A 27,531-nucleotide genomic window follows, 5' to 3' on the forward strand; every position below is an offset into this window, starting at 1 on the left:
ACCGTCGCTTCTGGACTCGCTCTTGTTCCTTTCGACAAGAAGTGAGCTGTCCAGCGCGCCGTGGCCAACGACCTCCCGTGACGTCACTACACTTATGTCAGGACTGTACAGCTCTCCTTTCACCACTATGATTCTTGTTCCTGATACAACGACCTTCCCTCGCCAGGCATAACCCAGACTGTCGACCTCACTAGCACTGTGGCTTCTATCTCTGATACCCAAGCTCCAGTGCCCTCGTCCTCCTCATCGGTCTTGCCGAGTCTTCCATGGTCACCAGCAGCGACGACGCCAGCGACTTCCTCTACACAAACGCTGGTCACGCCCAGTTCTCTACCTTTCTTTGAGTCACAGTCTGATCTGATGACATGGACTCCAGGTTCAGAAACTGCCTCCACACCAGTGGTTACTACCATAAACTCTTTGTCCACTTTTGAAAGTGCGTTTTCGTCTTCGAGGTTGACTGAAGGGTCCTCGTCGCTCGCAGATGAAACTTCTTTAGTGGAATCCTCTCCTACAGCGGTGCTCACTCTTACAGCCATCGTCACAGACTTCACACCCACCACCTACTTTGTCGATGGCGAGTCTAGTTCCAGAGAAAGTGGCTTCCAAAGCACAAGCCTGTTTGAAATTTCTGCATTCAGCAGCAACTCGGATCTGATATCATCATCCAGCCTCGAAACTATTTCTGTTACTTTGTCAGAATTTCATGTCACTGCTACCGAAATAGTGTCATCTAAAGTCAGTGACACTACTTCCTGGATATCTACGTTTTCGTTTACAGCCTTGACACCTGAGACTGAGCTACAATCTCTTCATCTTCAAATCCGCTTTTCACTTCGTATTTGGCATCGTCTGCTTCTAGCTCATCGTTTGAGCGAACTCCCACATTGACTACTTTTGATATGAGTCCCACATCGACTCTCTCCCTGGTGACTTCCACTAGCTCGGAAAGTAGGAACATTCCTCCATCACCGACGCCAGAACCAACCATCGTCCCTTCCACCAACACTTTGACGACGATGAAACCTCCCAAGCCGCATCGTCAACGATAAGCCCATCATCTGTCTTCCCAACTCCCCTGCCGACATCATCGGCAACTCCCACTCCACCAATAACATCACAGCCCCCGCCAACAACCGCAGCCCCGGTGTCACAAAAGGAGGCAATGATGGTGGTGGCCTTGGAGGTGAAAACAACGGAAAACGTGAACAGCACAGAGTTCAAGGCCAAGATACAGAATGGTGAGTCACATCAATGGCGGGTATTTGTTACACGTGAGTCATAAGGATGAAGACTTAATGACCGGCTTAGCAACATCTTGTGTTAGTCCATTTCTGGATGTTTGCTGTCATCAGCTCACGGGAAACACAGCTGGATGGGAAATAATCCATTGGTTAAGTATGAAGTGGGGAGGTTCTACGGCCCTCGGGAAAATATTCCCCTGTGTGAAAAAAACGACAAACTGTATTCGTCGAAATGAGTAATTGAAAATAGCAATATTACAATGAATTTGTAAATGACAGCGTGTGAAAATGTTATCAAGGAATGCGCCACACACAATCTCTCTCCATCTCCATTCTTCCCCTTCTTCTGCTCGTGTGTGGGTGCGTGTGGGTGTGTGTTGCATGTCGTGGGAATTTGATTACACCCCACCACCCACCCAGACGAGAGTATTTGAAGAGGAGAGGTGACGGGTGTGGAATGAATCAGTAAAAATCTGGCGCTTGCTGGCGAGACCTGTTGGCACACACATGGACACAATTGTTTGCTGCTCGTGAAGACTCGCTGGACACTGTGTCCCTTGTCCTGTCGGTCTCCACCACAGTCTTCATGTGTTGTGTGAAATGCGACACAAAGACTGGCATTCATAACGGTGTTCTAAAATAGATAATGACATCATAGTGATGCTAATTTTAACTTCTAACCCATCGTGAACTGGATTTTTCTCTGCTGCTGCTGCTGCTGCTGATGGTGGTGGTGGTGGTTGTCGGAGACGCGTGTTCGAGTGCGTGGGCAACTATTTAAGTGAAAGTTTACTGAATTAAAATTTCCTTCGGTATATAAATTAGACTAATAGACTATACATTGTATTTAGACAGGATAACTGAAATATTATCTCAACACTTTTAAAGAATGAAAAATAAACCTTGAAACTTGGAGTCTTGAAGTTTTGGAACAAAACAATAAATACCTCTTTTTTAAAAAAAAGTATACTATTTCTCTAGGTTTTTATAACATCTTGAAGTAGATGGATGTTTAACCATTTTAGTGAGAAATCCCTTTATAACACCGGGTATATCTCCGGTTACCTTCTCGTCTGTTACAGCTTTAACGCGCTGCTACCTGGAAGCATTGCAGGTGAGAAGGAAGCGCTCGGCGGAGATGTCGCAGCAGGACGACCTACACTCAGGTTCTGGAAGATTCCAGCGTCAGGCAGGTTCACAAGCTACTGTAGAGGTGAGACCCTATCAAGTGACTTTTTTGCCTCTAGAACCATCCAGAAGAAAGAAGAAAAGAAGGACCTAAAATAGATGTTTAAGCAGTCATACACGATCCATACAAACTGGCTGTTTACTTTCTCTGGCATCCAACAGACGAACAGTTGTATTTTCAATTGAAGCCTGAAATAAACCTTACAAAGTCCAAAAAACTGGGGTGTACTCAATTGTCCTGCAATGCCAGCATTTAAGTGCGGATTTTTTTTCTATTAACTACCAGAGAATATTTCGAAACGATAAACAATCAACTGAAGTTTGATATCAAAGTTGAAAACTTGCAGAACTGATTGGCATGTGTAAGACAACAGAATGTAAACATCCGAAACTAAGCAAGGAGGGCTTTATTTATGTCCTGAGCTCCTTTATTATTATTATTATTATTATTATTATTATTATTATTATTATTATTAGTAGTAGTAGTAGTAGTAGTATTATTATTATGCCCACTGTTGTGTTTTATGTTTTTTTCTCTCCTTCTCGTCCTTGTTTTCTTGTCGTTCTACCCTTCCTTGTCCATCTTTCTCAGACATTTCCAGTGTTGCAGTTGAAGCTAGCGAAGATAATCCCTGTTTGCGAAAGTATTCTCTTCGCGATATTATTCTTACCAAAACCATTTAACTTTCTTCAGGTAGTCGACGTGGTGAGGAATAGCTCCGACCCTAAGGTCACTCAGGTCTCATTCTACGTGACTGAGGACGGAAGCTACGTTCCTTCATCTACGGCGACTACGGTGTTCAGCAAGTTCTCCCTCAGCTACATCAGCGCCATACTGGCCTACCCGGTGAGCACGAGACACACTAGGACAGTTGTTAGCTGTGACACGTGTAACTGAAGCAGTCAGAATTCGAGATTGAAAAAGAAACAAACAAAAGCAAAGGGGAAAAATCAAAAGAAAAAAATCAACAAGACCGAAAAAAACGAAAGACAGGCAGAAAAAAAAGATAAAGACCATGAAACGACGAAAGAAAATACAGAAAAAGAAGGAGAAAGACAACGAGACCATAGTGGACAGACACCCTGACAAAGAAAAAGTAGGTAGATAGAGAGGTAGCGAGATTATTAGAGTATGTTTGCCAACCAACCTTTGTCGTCTGCACCAGGTGTTGTCGCCCATCCGCGCCCTGAGTGCCGATGTTGCTGCTCCTCAGCCCAGCACCTTCGACACCGACAACACCCGCCTCTTTGTGGTGGCAGTGGTGTTGCCCAGCCTCCTGCTGCTGATGTTGCTGGCAGCAGTGGCTTTCATCTTTCACCGTTACCGTAGTTCCAGGACCCCAGTCGTCTCCTCCGCTGATGTCGTTCCCACCAAATATCAGGTAACCGTTGGGATTCCTCAATAGATATCTTACTAATTAATTTGCTTTGAATCGAGATTCCAGTCACAGACCACAATTCGGACTTTGTTCAGTACACGCTCGAGTCCAGGAATGAAAGTAAGGCTAAAATAAAATGCCATACAGTTGTTAATTTAGCCTCAAAATACGAGAAATGTTGAGCAAATGGCCTTTAGTTCTAGATGTTATGGAAGCTTCAAAAGGTTTCATATGTGTAGCTTACCACACTTAAAGAGCGGAGTGAAGACTGCTATAGTGTTTTTCTAAACAGAAATAAATGTGTTTGTTTGCTTTCCAAAAAAGTGTGTAAAAATAGTTCTTATGGGTAGTTGCAAAGTGAGTCAAGTTGCACGGGTTTCAATTTTCTTCCAGCGTGGGGAAACTCTGGACGACTACAACCTACACGTGGATGTGGAGAGAGGTGAAATCGTGGACCGCACCCCTCGCCACACCCCTGAGCCTCCCTTCCTCCGCGAGTACATCCCGTCCAAGTATGGTAGACCCGTAGGTGTCTTCCACAAAACCGCCGACAAAGGCCTGCCCACCTCAAAGCAGCAGATGATTGACATGTGGTTGAGAAGCGAAGGACCACGCCCTGTTGGGTCAATGGAATCCATCGACAGCGTGGCCAAATCGGACACATTTTTGTACAGAAAGAAATATTACGGACCGGAGTTGTATGCTCTGCAGAAAAAGAAAATGCAGCAGTTGGACGCCCACCAGGAGTTTCCTTACAATAACTATTTCAATGGTTTGGGGAGTACGCCAGAATCCTATACAGAGGACAAAGAAGAAACAGACTGCGAATGAAGACAAGAAGAAGAAAAAGGAGCAGGAAGATGCAGACGAGAACGTTGATTTCAATGACGGATCCATGAGAAGATACTCGTCACCGGAAGTGCCAGAGATAAAACCAAGACGCTCATTTGTCGGGCGGCTTCGCGAGTCATTCAAAAAAGGAAACGGAATGCCGGAACCCCGGAATACCCCTCCAACACGCAGTCCACCATGTTGACCGTGCTGGCCGATTCCTCGCAGACTCTCGCGGGATCTCGCGACACCAGTTTCAGCGTCGAAGAGGCGAGGAAAAGGGGCGAGTCCAACCACACCGATGCATCGGATGAGTTCACGGTCATCATGCCTTTGTCCAGATCGAGGCCGGTTGCTAAGCAACGTGGCCGCGGGAAAGACGGATCCAACTCGCCAGCCTCTCTCGACGATGACAGAAGCCGTCAGCTGAATTCGGACGCCGAGCAGCAGGAAGACGAAGACCAAAAGGACGAGGACTGCGTCTCCGAGACAAGGATGCGAGGGTCCTTCTCTCCACATCTCGCCAACGATGATGAAGACAAAGACAAGTTGTACACGTGCACCATGGAAACACAGACGTCGCTGACGTCAAGCGACGACAGCCGAGGTGACGACGTCACGCCAGAGATCACGTTCAAGTCGGTTGCAGTCGGCCCCAACGGAGTCAACCGGAAAACGCAGACAGAAAGTTTACCAGAGAGAGACTGGGCCTACGACAAACGGTAAGTCGTACCAGAATATACTGACACAGTCTGGGCAGAAGACCTTTTCAAATACCAAATATTAACTAACCCTCGGCATTTTTCTATCCCTTGACAGGCAAGTGGTCGCTCACCCGTGGAGTACTAAGATCAACCAACAGATTTCACCCTTGAAAAAAGTGATTGTATATTAAATATGAAATTAACATTTATTGTCAGTATCTGGAAAGTGCAAATGCGTAACTCAGGGTGGCAGGCGTGATAACAAAAGAGCTGAGCAGACAGTGGTGTAGGAACCAGGGAGGGGGCCGAAGCCGCCCCTCATAAGAATTATGTTAATGATGATGATGTCTATTTGTAATGCGCAGGTATCCATTCAGAAGAATGCTCATTGCGCAGCAAAAAGACAAAACAAAACAAAAACAAAAAATAAATTAAAAAAAAAGAAAAAGATAAAGTGAACAAATATATAAAACACCAGAAAAGTAAAAAAATAAAGACAGAAGTGTTTCTTGGTTGTTTAAGTCTGTCTTAAATAAACAGATGGGTCTTCAGTCTTTTTCGAAACGTGGTTGGTGAGGTGATGGTGGTGATTAATGTCCTTCCCTGTATGTTGGCATGGAATTCCCCCACCCTCCAAAGCTGAGGATCTTCCTACACCACCCGCATATTGAACAGAAGGGAGTAGGGAGTTAATGAACTGTCTTTAATAAACCGGGTAATAGGATCGATATTAATTTTTTAATTCGCTGCAGTTCAGATTAGGTAAGCTGATGGGGTCCACACAAAAAAAAAAAAACAAAACACACAAACAAAACAAAACACGCAATTGTTCCAAACAGATACATACTGTCACTAAACTTTATAAATTCTAATCTTTAGAAAAAGAAAAACATCTCTTCCCGGTCAATTTTTCTCTCTGTGTTCGGTCATGCACGCCGTCTAATTTTTTTTTTAAAACGTCAAACGCATTCAATCGCTCCAATAAAGTTGTTGTAATCATTATTTGTTTTTATTTAAATGTTGTGTATCAAAATAAATGCAGGCTTAAGGAAATACAATCCGAAAAAATTATGCATAAATTGAATGACATGGACACTGTGCCAGTCCATGCACTCAGGACGTGTATAGTACAATTGTTCGTGCATGCGCGATCGCGGATCCATAAATTATGCTAAAGGGACGCAATCACTTCCGGTGCGTGGCGTTCATGGTGACCGGGTAACCAGAGACAAATATCGCTCGTGGTCGTTTTGTTTTTACTTCGTATTCAGCTGTGTTCAAATTTTTTTTGTAGAAAACAACAGCAAGAGATTTTATGCTGTCTTCTTTGTTTTTAACAAAGTAAAATTAATTTCAATTTATATAAATGATATCACATTGTTGATATATCGCAATGACATCGTATATATCGAAAAGTAACCACTGGTAAGAAACTGTATAAAATTTGTATATCTGCACGTTAGAATTTTAAAACGTACTTTTAAAAATAATTAAGGTGACTTTAAAGAGAGAATTTTACTGCCGATTTTACAGAATTCTCGAATGCTCGTGTCAAATTCATTTATATATATAATGACACAAGCAATAATTATAAGTTATACTTTCGCTTTGATCAGTTTCTTTTAGGAGTAGTGTGGCATTAAAAACTTCACGTTTTTCTGTGTAGAAAAAACCATTCATCATTGCTTTAATTCATACTATGCTGCAGAAGATTGCCAGTTAAATCTGGTGGAGTACCCTACAACGCTGTACACGATTCTGAGAAATTCGCGCTAACAGAACAAACACCACAAACAAGCATGGATGAGAATGATGCTCAAGAAGAGGTATATGCCCTTTCAGTTATGGCTACCTTATTTACACCACTGTAAATTACATCCAAAGTAAGCAGTTTAAGTGCATGTTAGCAGAAAAGTTGCACAAGTGATCAGAAGCCTCCAAATTATTTATTATAGTTCTATTTGATGTTATCCATCTCAGTTTTTTTTTCTTTTTTCTTTTTTTTTTTTTTTTTTTTGATTTTTCTGTGGGGTTAGGCTTTGTGGAGTATTTCTATAAAGATAAACGTTTCTTTCTAAATGCAAAAAGAGGATAGTAATAGTTTTTGGTTGATGTTTGAGGCCTTTTTTTATGTATCTGTTTGACAGTTTCTACCAATGAGAGTGGAACCATTTGCAAAAATGATAAAACTAGAAACACAACCCACAGAAAAAGAGTCAACTCCCCCTGTTAAGTATCGCAGAAATCTCTTTGATGGTGGCAAAACTAAATATGATGAGGTAACTTTTTTTTGTTTTGTTTTACATTTAAGAATTTCTAAATATTCACTTTTTCTTTCAGTTTAGGGGTGGGGAGGTTAAACTCTTAATTTTAGTGCTAAATGATGATAGCTAAGAAAAACAAAGGATGTAATAAATAATTTAGTTTGTGTAGGAAACTGATAGAGTATAAAATCATTCTTAAAAAAAAAGTTACAGAACTGTACTATGATCAGCAGTTGATTGATGAATGGATGGATGAGTGTGTTTTATGCCAAGCTCTGGGTGATAGTATAGTAGCAGAAGGATGGAAGTAGCTTGATAGTGTGTCCCAGTAAAGTTCTGATAAATGTACTCATCTGCTGCAGTCCAAACCAGCACATCATATGAGAGCGCAGCCTCCCTTTTCCTCAGAAGGACTGAATGATCAACAGAGAAGACAACCTGTAAGTACTGAGACAGAAGATGAGGGGAGAGGAAGCAAAGAGATAAATTCATATTTGTGGAATTGCCCTTAGGTATAAAATGATATTAACACAGACAAACCTGCAAATAGCCACCCTTCATGCCTTCAGATCACACATTTTTTCTGTAACCACCTGGTCATCCAAATTTTTCTTTCATGTAAAATGATCTCAAAATATCCCTCTTTTCACCTTTTTCCCTTTCTCTTAGTTGATCCTGCATAAATACTTGTATATCTTTTGCCTGTGAAAGAATTATTTTATATTATATATAATTATATATATATCAAAATGATGACCATGGATACATTAGTGTTTCTTACCTACCTCATTTGGTTAGAAAACTGTGTTGTCTTCCCAGGAATCTGCAGATGACATCCTTTCTAGGCAGCAACTGCTACTTCGTCAGCAGCAGGAAGTCATGGCGCACATCCACCATCAGCAGCTAGAGCAGCAGGCCCAGCAGCTGGTCAACAGTGCCCTTGGCTTGAGCAACGTGACCCAACCGCCAGTCACTAACCCTTCCAGTTCAGCTCGTGAGAGACTCTCTGCCCTGCTAAATGATGCATGCATACTGGCACCTCAAGCAGGTGGCATGGCTCAAGTCCCAGTGACAGGGTGGATGCCTGCACAGAGGCCTTTGGTAAACCAAAGTTATGTGACTCCAGCAAATGTGCTTGGACAAGAAGAGCTGATGCAAGCTGTTAGGAGAGAACTAAAGCGTATGCAGCAAGAATAATAAGCAGCATGGAAAGACTCAAGAACACTCATTTTGAAATGCATTCACAAACACCAAGAGTATCTAAGTTTAAGAGAGAAAAATTTGGATTTCTGTGTTCTTAGCTTGTCTATTAGCAGTTCATACAAGTTGTTGCTGGAAACCTGGATATGTACTTTTGGAGAGCTATGCTCAAGAGCTCATTCTGTTAAGTTGCATGCTTCAGAAAAGCTATGTAACTGGCCTTAACCTTCAGGTCAAATTATCAAGATGCAGCAAACAAAGTGAAAAAAACAGCCTCCTTCAGATTTTTGCATTTCTTTTTGTTTTTGTTTTGGTTTTTTTTTTTTTGTTTTTTTGGGGGGTGGAGGTTCTTTTTGGATCATTTCATTTACTTCCACAGATCTTGTTCTTCATAACTGAAGTTGATGTTCCATTTGACTTGACACAGAGAGACAGGAAAAATTTTTCATCATTTTTTCCCAAAGAAATTCTAGCTGATGGTTGATGATACCAGTCTGATGTGAGAAAGCATTTGAAATCCACAATTGCTATGAAGACTAAAAGTCTTTTTTGAAATATTTCTCTGCAAGAATGGAGTCCAACTCAGGAGCAAGACTTTTTGGATGTTCTAAGACAACACAACAGGTACCAAAGCCAATGCATTTGTTAAATGCTAAGAATGGCTAGCTGGCAACAAAGTGTGAAATTTGTGTTCATTTCCATTCACCATGAAAGTAAATATTGCACAAACTGTATATGACTCTAGCCATTGTATATAATGTAAAGTTTAATCAAGTGTGCATCATGAGTTGTGTTGTACTCTGACGATTGTTTGTGCCCTTTTATTATATAATTACAAATGGAGTTGTAGAGTGTTTATTGATTCTGGAGACCAGGCCCGTTCTTAGCCTCCACAGGGCCTGAGGCAAGGGATTAATTTGGAGCCTAGTTACCATATTAATTAAAGGCCTGGGTGACCCTGACAACTATCAAAAGTGCAGGGCCCTTAAGCTCGACCCTGCTGGAGACAAAGATTACAAAATAAGTTGGTAGATTCAAAAGAAGTAAGCGAAGATGATGAAAGATCAAGGTTATGAGAAGAAGGAAAATTTGTTTCATTCCATTTATTATTTGTTTGAAAAGGCAAATTTTAAAAACCTTATTTTTTTTATGTTTTTTCAGTTTGAAATTAGTTGATGTATTACTACTCTGATATAGAATATGTTCAGATACTGAGAATAATAATATTACTGGAATAAAGAGGTAAGTTGTGTGCATATCGTAGTGTTCAAGACCAAGCTTCTCATAAATAAAAAGGCAAAGATAAATATAACATTCTGAAAAATGTTAGAATTAATAGGCATAAAACTCTAAACATTATGTACAAAATGCACCAATTCCTAGTCTTAATTGGAGGATGAAGTGTTTCAAGATTTGAAAGAATTTCAAATTTTAGACCATAATCCACTATTGAAATTTAATTGTGTTTGCATAACCTGCACACCATTGTGTTTTGCACTAGTATTTATTTTGATAAAACTAATCCATATAAAATTATTTCAAAATAAATCTTACAAAAAGTTAAAATGGTATATTTTCCAAACCATTTGCTTTCAGTCAAACAACAGCATATTTTCTAATTTACTAATGTTGAAACAAATGAAAATGTGTTTTCACTAAGTGGGTAATTTAAAAAGTTATTATAAATTTAATTTGCATTGAGATGTTTGTATATGCGTGATAACCCATTTTTTTTTTTTTTTAGTTCCTCATATACAGACATCCTCATTGCATTTATGTAGTTCACATTGTTACAAATGTTTTATCTACACTATTTATTATCAAGCACAGTTTGGCCATGAACCGGGGTGGTTCATAACAAAGGTTCTGAAAACAGATCACCGAAGTGTGCTTTCCATACTAAGAGGTTGGGAGGATGTATTTTCTGAAATGATACAATTGTCTTAAATGCCTCACATTTTGCTTAGTAAATAAATATGTATTTCTGAAGCTGCCTGTGATAAATAAAAGTGATTGACCAGTTTTTCTGATATTGCCTTTGTATGTTATGGTTTTTCAAGACAGTGCATTTACTTGCATGGGCCTTTCATTTAATACTCCAGTCATTTATATAAAGTAGTATGGAAGATGGCATGCATTCATTCGCACACAGTACAAGTACAGGCTTAATGGCGGGAGGTAATTACTGACCCAGGTGACAACCCCGTGACCGAAGGAGAGTGGGAGGGGGTCGACTAGCAACAGGATGTAGGCGTGGGGATGTGTTTGGAGGGAGGTCGGGTGAAGAGATGAGTGGTCAGAAAGTGAGGAGACAGCGCAGAGGTGGGAGCACATTTCATCAAGAGCACGTGTGCGTGATGTAGAATTTTTGCCTCTGCCAGCACTATCGACTGGTGTGGGAGTAAAAGAACTTAAACCCATGAAAGTGTTGCTTGGTTCTTGTGGTGAGATTGGGAGAGCAGCTGCATCTACCCTGCTATATTTATATGCTGATGGTGACTATATGAGATGATGCTTAACTCTGTGTGCCAGCTCATCTAGCAAAACCAGACTGTGAACAGACGCTTTCCTCCCAAATTTGTTCATCAATTTTACAGTCCGGAATGGACTTAAAAACCTTACCCTTAAAAACAAGGTTTGGCATTTTTGTCAAGACTAAAGCAGCTGAAAATCTCCTTTAAGATAAAGGCGTCCACCTGTCATATGCCAGTGTGCGAGTGATCAGTTGTTATATGAAAATAATAATGAATATACGTACGTTCCTCCCCACTGATGGCGGACCTGATGACATTTAAAAAATGAACACTTCTGTCCATTTATTCTGTTACCCATACATTCAAACCTTCACAGAAACTCTCACAGATGCACAAATAAATTTATTACACCAAAATGTCTCCGTCCAATTAGCTGCCCACACATTAATTCATACATGCACAGCAGTTGACAAACAAAAGTTTGGGAGATGTTGTTTCATTGGTAGATATGGGTTTTTGAAGTCTGCAGTCTCAGTAAGAGGTGACAGAATGGAAGCTTGGTTGAGAATTATACATGCGTAACGATGAGTGAGTCTAAAAACTGGCGCCGATGATAGGCATCTGCGATCAAGTTCAATCAATACACAGTGATGATCAGATGTAAGATCTTGAGAAACATCAACTGCCTGCACTAATTGGTCATCAGGTCGATGCATGATGAGACTTGTTGTCAAAATGGACATTAACATCTCCAAGAAACACTGCAGATCCAGTGAGTGCATTGCTATAGTCCAGGATATAATGAAATTCTGAGAAAAAGGTAGAGGCTGTGAGTTTGTTCTTAGCGCTCAGAGGGGGGTCCATAAATGCAGAACAGGCGTATCAAGCTATAGGGAGCCAAAAAAGAGACTTGTACACATTCAAAAGATGTACGGGAGGAACGATAAAGCAGTACTAAAAAACAGGTACTTGGCAAATGATAATTTGTAAATAGCAATGCTGCCTCCACATGTAGGATGGGGGACTGATTTTACTATCTAGGAACATAGCCTGCATCCATTCGGTGAGATAGGAGTTGAACCAAGTCCAGAAATCCCAGAAATGCAAGAAACCAGCAAAGATTACATTTATCTTCTTGCACAAGAAAAGACCTAGCTAGAACCAGACTATTCATATATTAAACTTGGCCAAAAATCCAAGCAAAAACAATAGGAACTTTCTCCTTTCTTTATAAATTTCTTGGTGTCAGCATCACATTGTAAACGGCCTCTGTCAGCTTTCCTTCATTTTTAAGTGATTTAATTATCAGTTGGCAATGAAACTACAGTCAGTGACTTCTTTGTGCAATATTATTAATATTATTAACAAGTGTTAATAAGCAACTTAATTTTTAATATTTGAAAATATATACTTTTTTTGCTGGTACATGTATTTCTCTCATCTACTACTTGTTGATCTCTATAGCTTTGGAATATTCTTATGACTCAGTCAATGATATTGCTCAGCTCCATGGGGGATTTATTATGAGATAACAGCACTGATCCCAGAGGGCAATGAGGGGCAGCTCGATATGGCAGCACAAAACACATACATTCATGGTTCAGGCAGCTGCATTCATTCGCACGCAGTAACATTCAGAAGGACAGCCTCAATCTGTTGGTCCTCAGGTACACAGAATCTGCGGCCCGATGGGAGTTGGACAGGACTGTCATCACGAAAAATTCCAGACACTTTCAGAAGTGTCTGCCTGTTATACAGAGTCTGAAGATCACTCTGGTCTGTCCCAGTGTCTTTGGAGCAGGTGGATACACGATGTAAGCTGGTCTTGTTCTTCACCGATAAACTGTTGTAAAAACAGATGAACGAGGACAGCACGCTCTCTATATCGATGGGATATAGACTTCATGCAGTGTCCGAAGAAGGAAGAGGCGCTGCTTGAGTGTTGGGATCCCAGAGAAGTTTCCTATCGGAGATGGTACTCAAGTCTTTGTGGTTCGTGACCTGGATTGTCTCACTTTTCACTCTGCGGGCCACAAGTACAATTGTTTTTCTTCAGTTTAGAAACTTTAACAATCATGAAGCGCCTGAAAGGGTCGGGAATTGGAGTAGCGTCCCTTGATGTTCCTTCTTCAACGTGAAGTTGTGAGTGGTCATTCACGGCGGTTGTTCCAAAACTTCAAAGCTGCGTACAGCTGTACCTGGCTGAGTATGACTGTCTCAACAGAAAGATGGCTTCTTTACATCCAGGAAAAGAAAACAAAGAACCTAAAGGTTTTCACGACAAGTCAAAGAACTCTTCGTCTGCATCAGCAAGCATAGAGGGAGGTTCAGAGAGTAAAGTGGATATGTTTGACTCTTCACAATCTAAACGCAGGGTGAGCTAGCGCGATATTCCTTTTGATATTAAGTATTTATTTTTATATATTGTCAGTTGTTATTAACAGTGCTAACGTCGAAGATTTCCAAAAAGAGAGAATGCTGCAATTATTGAAATAGACGGCAGTTTCACAGATCCTGCTTTTTTTTCAAGAGTACGCTTGCACGATGTTTTATTTTGCAACTCACACTAACAGAGCGGAACTGGTAGTTTTTGACTCATTGAGATGCTGCCAGTTTTTTACCAATGCCCCCAAACTATAATCATTAAACAGTATCCTGTGTACGACATGAATTGTTTATTGTAAACTGTATTTTACAGTGTTAAAATAAATTCAAACCTACTCTTTCAGTTATGTGACCACTACATATACCACCATCGTGATATATTGGCACCATGGACATAAAAATGTCTTGTTAATTTTGCCATTAATGGCTTGTAGTGAGGATCACACAAGGAGAATATTGAGTGGTAAACTGAAAGTTTATCCCCCTGAAAATCTTTTTCACAAATCATCCTACATTTCATTAATCAGTCATACTGTTATTTTTCATTTATTTTTCTTTATTACATTATCCAGTCACTTTGCTTTTCTTTTTCACTTTTTCAGATTCCAACAGCAAATGATTTTCAGCTTTTAAAACCAATCAGCAGAGGAGCATTTGGGTATGCATTGTTTATCTACAAGAGCTATGACATTTTTGCCTTACTATTGACATGCACAATAATGCAATATTTAATTAATTTTGATATTATTAAACTGGTGCAATTTGCTTCTACTTTTTATAGTTGAATGTTTGACTTTATTGGAATTTTTTTTAGTCATGTTATCATTCAGGTTACTTAATTATTTTGTCGAAAACAAACCCCACAACAACATTGCTGTTCTTACAGTGTTCAAAGTAGCCATTATATATGTTCAAAAGGCATTCTGGTAATTGAAAGTCATTATCTAAGTGTAATTAAAGTCATCATGTTAGGCCTTTACTTCTAATTCACAGCAGGACAAATGCTAGTTAATTTCAGCACAATAAGATCAACAATTTTTATAAAATTTTAATACATTTAATAACTGTAGACTGATAATTTGTTTATAGTATTTTTAGTGACCACACTTTATAAGCTTATGCTTTTGGTGGCACCCCTATAGTGTTTTATATTAATAAAGCTTTGTAACTTAAAATTGTTTATAGGAAAGTTTTTCTTGGCTGCAAAAAGTCGGACCCAGACAAACTGTATGCAATCAAAGTGATGAAGAAGGCAGACCTGATAAATAAGAACCTTATTGCACAAGGTAATTATATACAAGTTTATGAGCCCATGTGGGTCAGTGATGCATGTGCTCATGCACACATATGCAGATGCTTTTTTTGTTCAGGATACAGCTTTTGCTGTTTTAGTCATCCCTTGTTTCTGGTCCTACAGAAAAGTGATGTTTTGACAAAGGTTTCTTAGATACGCAGGGTTGATAACTGATGCTGATTGTCACATCCTTGATTTGGTAAGTAGAGGAAACTTAACTAAGGAAATATGGCGTTTCAGCAAAGCATCATCATGTTGTCAAACTTTTTATGAGATAAGTATTTATTCAAAGAGAACATGGACATTATTTATATCTTATTACAGTTTTGACTCAAAACAGTGAACCCAATTGCCTATGAGAGTTAAAGAGTCATTAAGATCAAAGGACTGCTAATGTGTAAAAATCAAGGTCACTTGCCTTTTTTTTTTTAATTTAGTACCTGTTAACTCTTTGTGTTAAATTTGATCAAAGAGTGTGACCAGGTCTGCGCAGAGCAGTTCTACACGATACCACCCCTTCTTTAATAAAGTTATTCTGTTATTCTCAGGCTCTTTGATCATGTCATATTTTCTGTTTTTATTTTCTTCTACATTCTGTCATTCTTGTAACCTGAGTTATTCTTGAAAAGTCTTTTTAAAAGTGATGTTTTGGTAATTCCTAGTGACAACAGAAAGAGATGCTTTGGCAATGATTCACAGCCCTTTTGTGGTGGAGCTATACTATTCCATACAGTCAGAACAGAATATTTACCTGGTATGTAAATTATGACATTGATGTTTGCAGGTTACAGCATTAGTGCATGTGGGTTTTAGTACCAATGCACTGAAATGAATAGTTCGTTTAAGTTGGTGTAGTTTTATACTATCATAAATACATACAACCAATATTTTCTTTTTCATTAAATTTGTTAACTTATCAAAGTAAAGGTGAAAAAAATTTTATGCTAACAGAAAGTAAACATATATAGTCAATGAAAGCTGTTGATATTTGTAATGCTTTTTTAAAACTATGAAAGTATTTTGTAAGATTTTTGAAACATCAACAACAACAAATATGGGTGACTTGCTGCTGTAGGTAATGGAGTACTTGGTAGGAGGAGATGTGAAGAGTCTGCTAGCTGTCTATGGATACCTGGGAGAACAAGTGTCATGCATGTATGCAGCAGAAGTGGTCCTTGCACTGGAGCACCTGCACAGACTTGGTATTATTCATAGGTAAATATTACTGGAAGAAGCTGTGATTTGCATTTTGAGTGAGGTGGCTTTCTTTTGTCATCTTAACAAAGGTCATCTTACTTATGTTTCACATTAACATCCTGTTAGATCCTGCACAATTCAGTATACATGCTTTTCTTCTGTTGATAAATCCAAAAAAGAAAAACAGGAAAAACATGGATATTGATAATTTCTTAGATGCCGTAATAAGAGGAATGTGGTTCTTTGTGGTTCCATGTTGGCATTAGTTACCATCAAATCATAAATTGACTTGTTCCCAGTTAAATCAAATGAAAGAACCTTTACCACTGTGGGTAGAATTGTGGGCACAGTTGTCTAGTAGTTTTCTTATTCATGTTCAGTCTTTTGGGTACGGACCCTAAACATTTGTGGCTCTAGTCAAGTAATTAGCAACCTTGTCAAGTATGATCAGATAAGCTTTTGATTTCCTTCTCCAGAGATTTGAAACCAGATAATATGCTAATTTCTGGCAATGGTCACCGAAACTAACAGACTTTGGACTGTCCAAGGTTGCAATTGATGTCAGTAAGTAATTATTATTGTTGTCCTGTTTAGATTTGTAGACCATTGTATTTCTTCTTTGTTGACTTGGTTTGATAACATGGGATATACAGCTTGATATTCACAGCTGATGAAGATTAGGAGTACAACAGGATGCCAGTTTTAGTATGTACCCACAGTGTGCCTCTGTCAGTAAATTTTTTTGGAGGCACTTTTCAGTTTGTGTTCTTGTTGCTTCACAGAATGATCAATGTGAATCTTTTGCAGAAAGTAGACTCATTTTTATAGACTATTGAATATGTCCTTCCCTTTTTTTTTAAACTTCAACAGCCTTTTGACTGTGCAATTTTCAGTTTGCCTTCTGAATCTGCAGTCTCATTATTTCTTTTCATTCAGACAACCCTGCTGTTCCCACACCCAGATCCAGACTTGACCAGTTCCGTACTCCAGGCCAGATAATTTCACTGAAGTCATCTCTTGGCCTAGTAGGTTAAACTCTCTTAAGGGAGGGGCCGTTTTTCTTAATTTACTAGAATCACAGTTATAAGAAGTGCTGTATTTACTTGAATTTACTTGCAATTACTTGTGGGAAGCAAGTTATTGGTATTTAAAATTCTTTTTATGTCTTAAAAAAGCCAGCAAAATGGAAGTTTTTAAAACAGATTATGAAAGGTTCTGTTTTTGGGGTTTTTTCTTTGCAGTCTGCTTCCCGTTGTGAACAACATACTTCAGAGAAAAGACCAGGAAAGAGCCGCAAATCCATCCTTAGCTGCACTAGTTCAGAAAACAAGACAAACGGTGGACCTCTAAGTCCACTGGTGAATGGAATCTTACTAACTCCAGAGACTCATGGGACCAAAGCACTGTCACTGCGGCACCGCCTTGCCACCAACTCTATTTTTTCTCCCAGACCAGGCCGGGGGTAGGAATAATTTTAGGGTTCTTTAAAAAGAAATTTTCATTGAGAATGCTGTAGTCATTTTGTCTGACATCACTCTTGTGTTATTTTCGTTTGTAAGTTTTTTTTTGTGTTTGCAGTTTCTCAAACTTTTCCCATTCTGCTACTCCTCCACCTGTGAAAAGTTTGACCCCAACGCTTAAAGAATCCTCAAAGTGGGGTGGCATGTCATCAGTCAACGTCTGTAGTGAGATGTCTGATCCCAGGTTGCGCCGTCGATCCAGCGCTATGTATGCTGCAGATCTAAGCAAGATTCAAGCAAGATTTTCCATAAATTCTTCTGTGTCATCTGTGGATGATGTGTTTTCCAGCACTCACCATGAGTTACATAACCTCCCTGGCAGTGCAGGGACCTCTGGAGAGGAGGACTGTCAGGAACTAAACTGCCTTAGTCATGACAAGGCCTCTTGTAGACAAGAGAGTGTGGATGACAACACACCCCTTCTTCACCGTACATCTGAGTCTGTTTGGAACTCCTATGCAGCCCGCAACCTTCGCAGCTTCCAAGATGATTGCAATCTTGAAAACAGTCTTCATGGGGAAAGAAGCTTGGACGAACACTCTCCTGTCTTCTTGCAGCAAAGAGCAAATTCTCGATTAGCATCAGTAGCAGAACTGCCTGGGGAGGGACCATCCAGTCACTTCGTCAACATGACTGATGGGTCAGATGACAGTTCTTGTCACCCTGGCAGGTATCCTAGCAGGGGACAACCATGTCGGAAGCGTTCCTATGAGGACATATTGCTTGGAGATTTTGGGAGGCATGCAAGTACTGGACTTACCCAAGAGGTAAAGATACTGCAGGTGGGGGAGATGTTGCAGCAGCAAATGAAAGGACAGCCAACATCTGCAAGGGATGACATAATCAATAGTGATGGAAGAAGGGATAATCAACTGGAGGTCTTCTCCGACAACAATCAAGATATCATGGCCACTAGCAACCTTTCCTCTTTCAAAATCCGGGTCAGGTCCACCAAACTGGATGAGCCAGTCGCAGAGCCCTCAGATGCTGTGGAGCTCTCCCCAGTGCATGGCACCTTATCAGAAAACCTAAGGGGAACTCTAGTCCAGAAGTTGTCCTATTCTGAACTGTATGGCAGTCTCCTCATGAGCTCACCAGAGACAGAGCCGGAAGAATTGGGTGACCATAGTGTTGCCGTCAGACTGTATGTGGGTGCTGGTGCAGAGACAATCCATGCTGATGCAGGCAGCATGTACTCTGAATCTGAGGTACTGCCTGTCAGTGATGTTGACCAAGAGCTGCCTCAGGCATGCTCGCAGATGTTGGATGAAGAATTGATGATATCCATTGTTCAAAATAATAGCTCACCTGTGTGCCAGAGAGGAGCAATGGCACCACCAGAAACACCAAGTCTGAGGTTCAGTCAGAAAGCCATAAAGACTGTTGAGTTCGTGAGTAGTTTTTATAATTTTCACAAAGAGTGCTTGTATATAATCCATGACTAATCCATTTTTTCTGCACTATATATATAATTATACATTTTTTCAACCTTCATTATTAAGATATGCTGCTACAGTTATTTCTTATGACAAAATTCAGGTTAAGACTTTTTCACACCATACTTCCTTTTTTTTAACCTATGTGTGAATGGTCAAACACATCTGCTGTGCAGTCCTTGGTTTGTCCATAGGCTAGCCATGGACAGCACTTTGAAGTAACGCCTAAAACATCCCGTCGATCTTCTGCTGGCCTGCGGTTACGAACTCCAAAGGAAGGAGTGCGAAGAGGGCCTGACCCAGGCCCTGACAATGATGACCGCATTTTGGGCACTCCTGACTATTTGGCGCCTGAGATTCTTCGACAGGAACCTCATGGTATATATACATAGACATTGAACTGCACATAGGGTTTCCTTTGGCTTTGGGGTATAGGTTATGATTTCCTGATTTTCACTAATGGGTCGTTTTCATGTGACATCAATTTTTGCGGGCTGCTTCAGCACCTGTTTACTCCCCAGCAAAAGCGGTGGTTACACAAACTTGCTAGCAACTAATCAGTTGTCGTAGTCGTCTGCGGCATAAAAGGATGCGGAAACAAGCCCTTCGGTAAACAAAATGTTCCACTAAATCAGTGGTTCTTAACCTTTTTTGAGGTACCGAACCCACAAGTTTCATATGCACATCACTGAACCCTTCTTTAGTTTCCTATGCACGTTCACCGAACCCTTCTTTAGTGACATCACTAATTGCGGGTGTGACTTGACCTCCGTGGCGGAGGCTCCGCCGAACCCCTGAGACCGACTCAACGAACCCCTAGGGTTCAATTGAACCCAGGTTAAGAACCACTGCACTAAATGTATCTTCAGAGGATGCCCAAAATTATTTTGAACCAACGTGATGAAACAAGAATACTAACAGAAGAATGACTTCGTCAACTGGAAGGCAGCCATTTACAGAAGAGAAGTGGAACGAAACATTAGTCTGTTCAAAACACATTGCTGATGGTAAGAAATCAGACATTTTTCATTTTTCAATTACTTAAGAATGTAACATTTTTCTGTATGCTTTTCACATTGTTAAAATATTTTCTTCAGTGTTGGTCAGTGACAGTGTCTTAAGTGAATGTCAACAAAACAAGACTTGCATCATACATGACCATGATGACAAATAAACTATAGGTAGAGATAGAGCATGAAAAATGCTATTTCTGTTTTATCATTCTTCTTTTTAGACATATATCTGATTTATTTTGTATCATTGCTGATATTTTTATAATCAGTGTCACAAAGATGTTATTCATGGGTTGTTTTATTCTTATGTCTAGGAAAGATCTTAATTTCCAGAACAACCATTCCTGGCTTCCCACTCTTCATTTGGGACATAAGCGATCAAGTACTTGCTCAAAAGCTGAGATTTTTAAAGATAGGTGTTTGAGGCTTTTGTCTTGCAAAAGAGGTAATATTGCATCTGTCCCTCGTTCACATACTGCCAGCAAGAAACAAACACGAAGCAGCGGTTAAACAAGTCAGGAAGAAAAATTGTGGGAAAATGATTTTGTCCACTCAAGTGCTTGCAAAGAAAGTGAAGCATATCAGGATGGTGAACATGCAAAGAAAGTGAACATCATGACAGTGAACATGGTGGCACAGAAGATTCATGTTCAAATGATCAGGACATTCTAGACAGATTTGACTGGACAAAATATAGATGAAATCATCAAGATTGTGAGACTAGTTAGGAACAGAGAGCATTATTCTATTAATGAAAGAGGGGTGTATGTTGAAGGTGAAGCTTAAGTTTCATTCTAGGATTCCTTCTTTGGCGTTAATGGACTTATGTTTAGAATGGTAGAGCTGTTTTATTTGAACTACAAATTTCATTCTGCCAAATATCTGATTTGGATCGCACCACAAGTGTCAATCAGCTACACTGTAGGGCCATTAAGCCATGGTCCAGTCATCCGCGAATTCGCTTAAGCCATGCAAAATACCTGGATCCCAATTAATTTTAAGACCATTAATCACTATTTAGTATGCAGCACATACTTCAAATTAAAAACACAAGAAAAGTAGCTTCTGTGCAAATTCATGTTAAGTGAGTTAGAGGCTTTGCTTGCAGAAAGTTTGGCGTTATGCAGTCTAAAGTGCTCATTGACCTGATGACATTAGAACCTGGAGATGATGGTCCAACCATATACGAAATAGTTCAACTTTGTTGCTGCAATGTAAATTTACATAAATCCCTAGTGCCTATTGAGTATAGTGTAATTTTTCTTGAGTTTGAAGTCTTGCATTTATTTTCAGAGTGAATGCATACAATCTGTGTATGTATACTGTAGAGCTAGGATGCTGATTTTTCTTTCTTTATAAAATAAAGATCTTGACATGCTGTCCAGGTTCTAGAACAGGCAAACTGCAGAATCTTTTGTAAATAATGCAATGCTACGTTGCTGAGACACAAATGACATGAACACATGCTCGTATTGCTCAGTGTTTATTACTACTTTTCCACAAAAATCTGTCTTGACACCCGTCTGGTGCCAGCTGCATCACCGGAGTTGTTATTCTCAGAGATAAAATGCATTAGCATAATTAGCTTTTTGTACTATTTTTTGTCTTTTGCGCTTTATTATTAATAGCACAATCATGTCCAACTGACCCAATGTTACTTGGTAAATTGATGCAAGAAATGTTGCTGATCAAGATATCTGCTGTTGACAGAATTTGTTAATATTTTGATTATTGGCAGACAGTGCAGTATTGATGCAATATACTAGTGTAACATTTATCTCTTCAATTATCATATATACTAGCACATCACAACAAGCATACACTAATATAATTATGAAGTCTGTAGAAAGTATAAACTTCATCATTTCCTGCAGTGGTGACAAAGCACCAAAGCAAGTGTTATTCAAGTGAAATGTAAACATGCTTCTACTAGCTGTGTTTTCTGATTAAAGGCATCTTAATCATGATTGACTGCAAACAAATGGTACGTTATTTCACTTGTTTTGATAGCAGAGAAAATTGCGCACCAAGAAAATTATTAATCACATTTTACTGCTCAACAAACTCAGCTACAGACAAGATAGCTTATAGCCAGTAAATCCGACATGGCAACAAACCATGAGGGTGACAAGATGGCAGACAATACCTTGTTGCTAATGTGTATCACATGTGACGGAAAATGACCTATTAGTTCTAGGACATAGAACTATCAGCTTTCCACTTAGCCATGCTCGCATTCTTTATCCTTTATCTCTGGTGGTCTGTTGGCATGTAGACCCATACCTTAAACTTGTTTCCTAAAAAAATTGTATTATCTCTTTAGCACCTCACAATGCTCATTGTTCAGATGTTCTGTTACCCACAAAATTCAATAATTTTTTTTTTTTTAAATCACAAAAAGAACTAAAAGGGATATCAGACCAAAGTAAAAATTATAGCTTGAATGGTATAAGCTATTTCAATCTCATTCCTTCATGACAACAGCAGATTTTCTTAAATCTAGAAATCTAGAAGAAATCAGGCATCTCCAATGGTCTTAATTTTATTTTTGGACATGTAGTTATGCCAGAATGCACAATTTTTGTATGGTAACAGGTTTCATTATATTAAGTTTGAATCTAAGTATCAGTTTCAAATCTTGAACTATAGTTTTCCATGCATAAAGATTTGTTTGACTCTTTATATAGCTCTTACAGTTTCTTTATCTATGAAGAGTGGGTGAAAGACAGTCTTTTCATGGTGGAAAGTTGAAAGGGCATTATAAACCTGGGAGGCAATGAACTTTAGTAGTAGTATAAAGGAATGGGGATTGTTGAAATGAATCTCTGCAGACGTGGAAAAAAAATAATTGAATTTGTAAAATGCATTTCCTTGTTTGGATGCAAGCTCAAAGCAAACCAAACAAAAATAAGCATCAGCAAAGGGATGAGACCATGGAAAACATGAACTAAGTGTGTTGATGAAGATGACAACGCTTAGGAATGAGGGGAAATAGTTTGTGCAAGATATTTTGTAAAGAGATGGCTTTTGAGAGATTTGAAAGCCTTGAACATAGACACAGTTCGGAGAGGAAGGTGCAGAAAGTTCCAGTTTGGTCTGAGAAAGAATATCTGCTGAATTTCTGTTGTCTCATGCATGGCAAAGAAAGGAGGATGGGTAACTTATGTATGACAAGCACCATAATACTTGATCTTGTTCCATTCTTTATCATTTACTCAACACACAGAATGCTAGACTTTCTTATTTTTATTTTCTCTAGGCCCTGCTGTTGACTGGTGGGCTATGGGAGTCTGTCTTTTTGAGTTTTTGACGGGACTTCCACCCTTCAATGATGAGACTCCAGAGCTAGTGTTTGCCAACATTCTCAACAGAGGTTTGTCTGCTTTCAGCACTCTTACTTTTAGAAATGGTGATTCTAAAAACATTTTGTTTGTTTGTTTTGTTTTGTTTTTTGGTTTTTTTTTACAGTTTTCACACAACGCATATTTTCATCTACAGTTCATGTGATAGTGCATGCACACACACACACTTTCTCGCATGCAGGCAACACAAGGTGCATTCATGAGACACCCATGCAAACACCCCCACCCATACCTACCCACATACCCAAGGCACCCACCCAAGTACATGCATACACATACCACACTCACACAGAGACAGTGACTGAAATATATATGACCAATGTTTCATAATCCTGGGCTCCTAGTCAGGAACATTGGCCACATACCAATGATTAAATTTCCCTCATTTTGGTAAGAAACCAGCTGGTTAAGTTACCCCAATAGGCAAATTAACTCCTGATTCAGAAGCCAAAGAGAAGGTGTTACCTAGCTAACAAGTGTAGCATAGAATTCCCAATGAAGGGTGTCGTTATGCAATCATTTTGGAATTAGAGGGAGAGGCATGAAACAACTAAAATGAAAAGGTGAAATGTATGCATTCGGATCAAATGGTTTTTCTTGAGCAAGTAATAGATGCCAAAGATACTAATTTTATTTTTATTTAGAAACAAATGACAGATGAGAACAATATCTACTGAACAGTTCTGTACTATTATATCTGTCCAGCTTATTGGGTCTTAGAAAAATTCAGTATTCACTTTGATGGAGCTATATTACCCTGGGTGGGAGTATTGGTTAAGTTTTACGCCATGCCAGCACTAAGACTATATCACTATTAGGTGGTGAAATTTTATTAGAAGTGGGGTATCTGCAATAAAATACCCAGTAGTAAAATGATTTAGTGAAATTATACATGTATGAGTAACTTTTTAATTTGGATGATATTTAATTTCTGCACTGAGAATAAACATGAGCACGCTTAATAAGGGCCTGTTACTGCATTACATGTAGCAATTTCCTGGCCTAACTTCATGGACGCGCTGGGTGTGGAGGCGCAGGAAGCCATCAACCTGCTACTCACCATGGACCCTCAGCAAAGGCCAGGTGCTGCTGGTAGGTTTATGGGATGTTTGCATGAACACTATTAGGATAGATTTCCATGAAAGGGCATGTCAAAGCCTTAATACATTCTCACAGAAAGATATGGAATAATAATAATGTAAACTTATAATGCACAACATCACAACCAAGATAGATCACTCTCTTGTGCATTTTATTTTTACTTTTTTATCTATAACCTAGCAACACCATGTTTTGTTACATTTTTTCTCAGAAGTTAAAGCAATGGCCTTTTTCTCCAACCTGGATTGGGACAGAATATTGGAAACAGAGCCTGCTTTTATTCCACAACCAGACAATGACATGGACACGTCATACTTTGACCGTAAGCTATGATGGTTTTAGGAGTCACAATTGTTTTCATTTGTTCCCAATTAGTTATCTTAAAAATTTAGTAGTTTAATCAGTAGTATGGGGTTGGGTTAGGGCTTATTAACTCTAACGACAGAGGAGCTAACACTCCTTTGGCAGGGATTCATGTATGTGGGTGGCAAAGGTTTTGGGGATATGAAGTGGATGCTGAGTTTGGGGGTGTGTGGGTGTATTTTGAACATTAAAATGTGCATTCCTATTGTGTATTACAGCAAAATGTGTATTACTATTGTGTGTTACAGCTAAAAACACATTGCAGCAATTAAAAATATCTGCAGTTGATCTGTGATCCATCGCTTGGTTTAAATGCCACAAAACGAAAGGCATCTTTTCTAGTCATTTGCAAGAATGGTTTGTCACAAACACAAACCTTCTAGTGTGTTTACTGAAAATGGAAAGAAGCACTGGGATTGCAGTCTGGTGAAGCAGCTGTGTTCCTGGGATTGCAAAGTCACTTCTTTTAGCATCAGGAGATGCTGGTCAGCTTTCAAAGAAGTTTATGTTAATACCTGGAGCATTATTTTTCAACACACTAAATTGTGAATTCTCAAAGATACCATTTCCATTTTGAAAAGAAAACTACATTTGAACATATTTTTTTTTTCATAACACTTACTTATTTTGGAGCCTTTCAAGATGAACTGTTTCTTGTTGTGCTTTTCTTTTTTGTTTTAAAGGGAATGATAATTTTGAATGAATATCTGGCACCTAGAGCACCAAGTATTGCTGAATGTTAGGTGAAATTTTTTTTGCACGAAAGTACAAAGTAGAAAATACTTTGAAGTTAATGGTTTAGTTCTTTTCTTTGGATGTTTATGTTTATGTTCATGCCCTGTGCTTGTTTAGTTGCTATATGCAGTCCAACAGATTTTATAATTTATCACTTTCTTTAAAATTTTGAATGTGAAAATGATACATTAGCTGGTGATAAAATGTTACGGCAGATCTTTATGACACTAAATGGTATAAAATCATTGTTGTTTTTTGTTAGTGATTAGGGGAAAAGATAATCATGAACTGTTTATATCAGATTGTAGGAGAACAAGTAAAGTCTTTTAGAGAGCCTTGTTTTTTTCATTAGTGATTATAGTAAAAGATAATCATAAAATGTTTATATCAGATTGTATGAGAACAAAAGTGTTTTAGAGAGATTGTCTTTTTCAGTAATCTTCATTATAGGAGAGTTTTGCCCTGCAATGATATTGGCTGTTGTATATTACTATTTAAAAAGTGTAACCAAGATGTACAGTTTAACATTTCTGAGGACTGTTTTAATGTATATACCTGCTGAACAGGTTGTAATCCAAAATAAATATTAAAAGTATTTTAGGCTTCACATATTTTCTTAGTCTTTTCTGTATGGAATATGTGAATGTATGCATAAATCCATTCCAAACAACATTCATCTGCTTCATCTTCTGCTTCTTGATAGACACCACTGACACGGTACATATACATATAGAGCTACTATCCAAAAGAGAACAGAATCGAAATCTATCTCTGCGTCTTTCTGACTGTGCAGTATTGTATTTATGCTGGACATACAGTAGAGAATAACTTTGTCAGCAGTTTCTCTTGTTGGAAGGAGGAAGCAGCAATCCAATACATGAAAGTGGAGGAGGGTCTGTCTTACCTGGAAGCTTGTTGTCCACTCAAACATCTGGTAACCCTTCTTTTGCAGGGGTGGTCTCTTGATGTCCCACGATGCCCATCTCCCGTCAAACTGACATTACATAAGTATCGTCGGAGACACAACCCCCACACTCATGTCCCCCCTCCACTTAAGAAACACACACATCATGCCTAACCCCTCTCCCTCAGCCAACCCCAGCATACACATCCACAAAACCCTCAACACACACACACTTAAATGCAATAATCTGATTCAAAAGTCTACATAAAAACACAAAAACCTCTCCCTCAACTTTAACCAACCCTCTGTGCTAAAAAAAAAACCTAGCTCCAAGGAGTGATGATCCCCACTAACTTTGCCCTCCCTTTCCTTAACTCAAATTACTTGGCACCACTTTCAGATGGTATGATGGATGTGGAGAAACGGCAGGTTCCTTCTCCCTCTACCTCATGTCACGCACTCACTACATCCTCTACACAATGCTCTGCATGTTCATCTCGTACATAGCTAATAATTGTCCAACTATCCGATAAGGAACTGTTGAGGGATTCATGCAAATTTTGAAGAATAAGTGTCTATTGGATAAAGTGATTGCCCTCCAGGAAACCTTTTGACATGGCATACTTTCTTCTGTAAGGGTTTTCAAGGCTTCCAGAAGGCACCAGTGATTCCCATACTGGAATCCTTTTCAGTCCCATTGCCCTTACCATCTCATTACATTTTTAATGATATTGACTTATGTGTCATGAATGATGATAGTCCAATTTTTGTCAATCCCATAGCGTATCTACCACAGCAATTGATCTTTCAACATGTGATCCCACACTAACAGTTGAATTAAACTGGCTCATGTGGGTTGATCTTTATGGGTGATCTGATCACTACCCCATCCTCCTCTCCTCAGTCTCAACCAGCACAGCCAAACACGGGGATCTTG

The 27,531-nt window shown here is 39.2% G+C and overlaps 3 protein-coding genes across 4 annotated transcripts; all 3 read left to right on the top strand.

Annotated features, from left to right (window-relative positions):
- The first annotated feature begins 868 nt into the window (after nt 1-868).
- On the top strand, nt 869-4,677 carry LOC112559072. Its single transcript, XM_025229967.1, has 6 exons — nt 869-996; nt 1,056-1,241; nt 2,327-2,457; nt 3,127-3,279; nt 3,599-3,814; nt 4,205-4,677. The coding sequence occupies exons 1-6, from the start codon at nt 903-905 to the stop codon at nt 4,640-4,642; spliced, it is 1,218 nt and encodes a 405-aa protein (XP_025085752.1). The 5' UTR covers nt 869-902; the 3' UTR covers nt 4,643-4,677.
- A 133-nt stretch (nt 4,678-4,810) lies between these two features.
- Nucleotides 4,811-10,833, top strand: LOC112559071. 2 transcript variants are annotated; one of them, XM_025229965.1, is made up of 5 exons: nt 4,811-5,364; nt 7,055-7,172; nt 7,494-7,625; nt 7,973-8,050; nt 8,430-10,833. In XM_025229965.1, the coding sequence occupies exons 1-5, from the start codon at nt 4,841-4,843 to the stop codon at nt 8,805-8,807; spliced, it is 1,230 nt and encodes a 409-aa protein (XP_025085750.1). In that variant the 5' UTR covers nt 4,811-4,840; the 3' UTR covers nt 8,808-10,833. The 2 variants fall into 2 exon arrangements, with proteins under 2 accessions (XP_025085750.1, XP_025085751.1); XM_025229966.1 differs by having other exon boundaries at nt 7,058-7,172.
- An 816-nt stretch (nt 10,834-11,649) lies between these two features.
- Nucleotides 11,650-26,297, top strand: LOC112558639 (serine/threonine-protein kinase greatwall-like). Its single transcript, XM_025229211.1, is given in 15 exon segments — nt 11,650-13,659; nt 14,272-14,327; nt 14,855-14,955; nt 15,626-15,717; nt 16,039-16,178; nt 16,637-16,677; nt 16,680-16,724; nt 17,097-17,185; nt 17,402-17,622; nt 17,739-19,071; nt 19,311-19,494; nt 23,389-23,502; nt 24,482-24,583; nt 24,804-24,914; nt 25,204-26,297. Coding segments are annotated over 15 exon segments (2,823 nt in total). The 5' UTR covers nt 11,650-13,512; the 3' UTR covers nt 25,251-26,297.
- Nucleotides 26,298-27,531: the final 1,234 nt, after the last annotated feature.

The sequence above is a fragment of the Pomacea canaliculata genome, linkage group LG3, assembly GCF_003073045.1.
Source record: "Pomacea canaliculata isolate SZHN2017 linkage group LG3, ASM307304v1, whole genome shotgun sequence".
NCBI classification, from domain to species: Eukaryota; Metazoa; Mollusca; class Gastropoda; order Architaenioglossa; family Ampullariidae; genus Pomacea; species Pomacea canaliculata.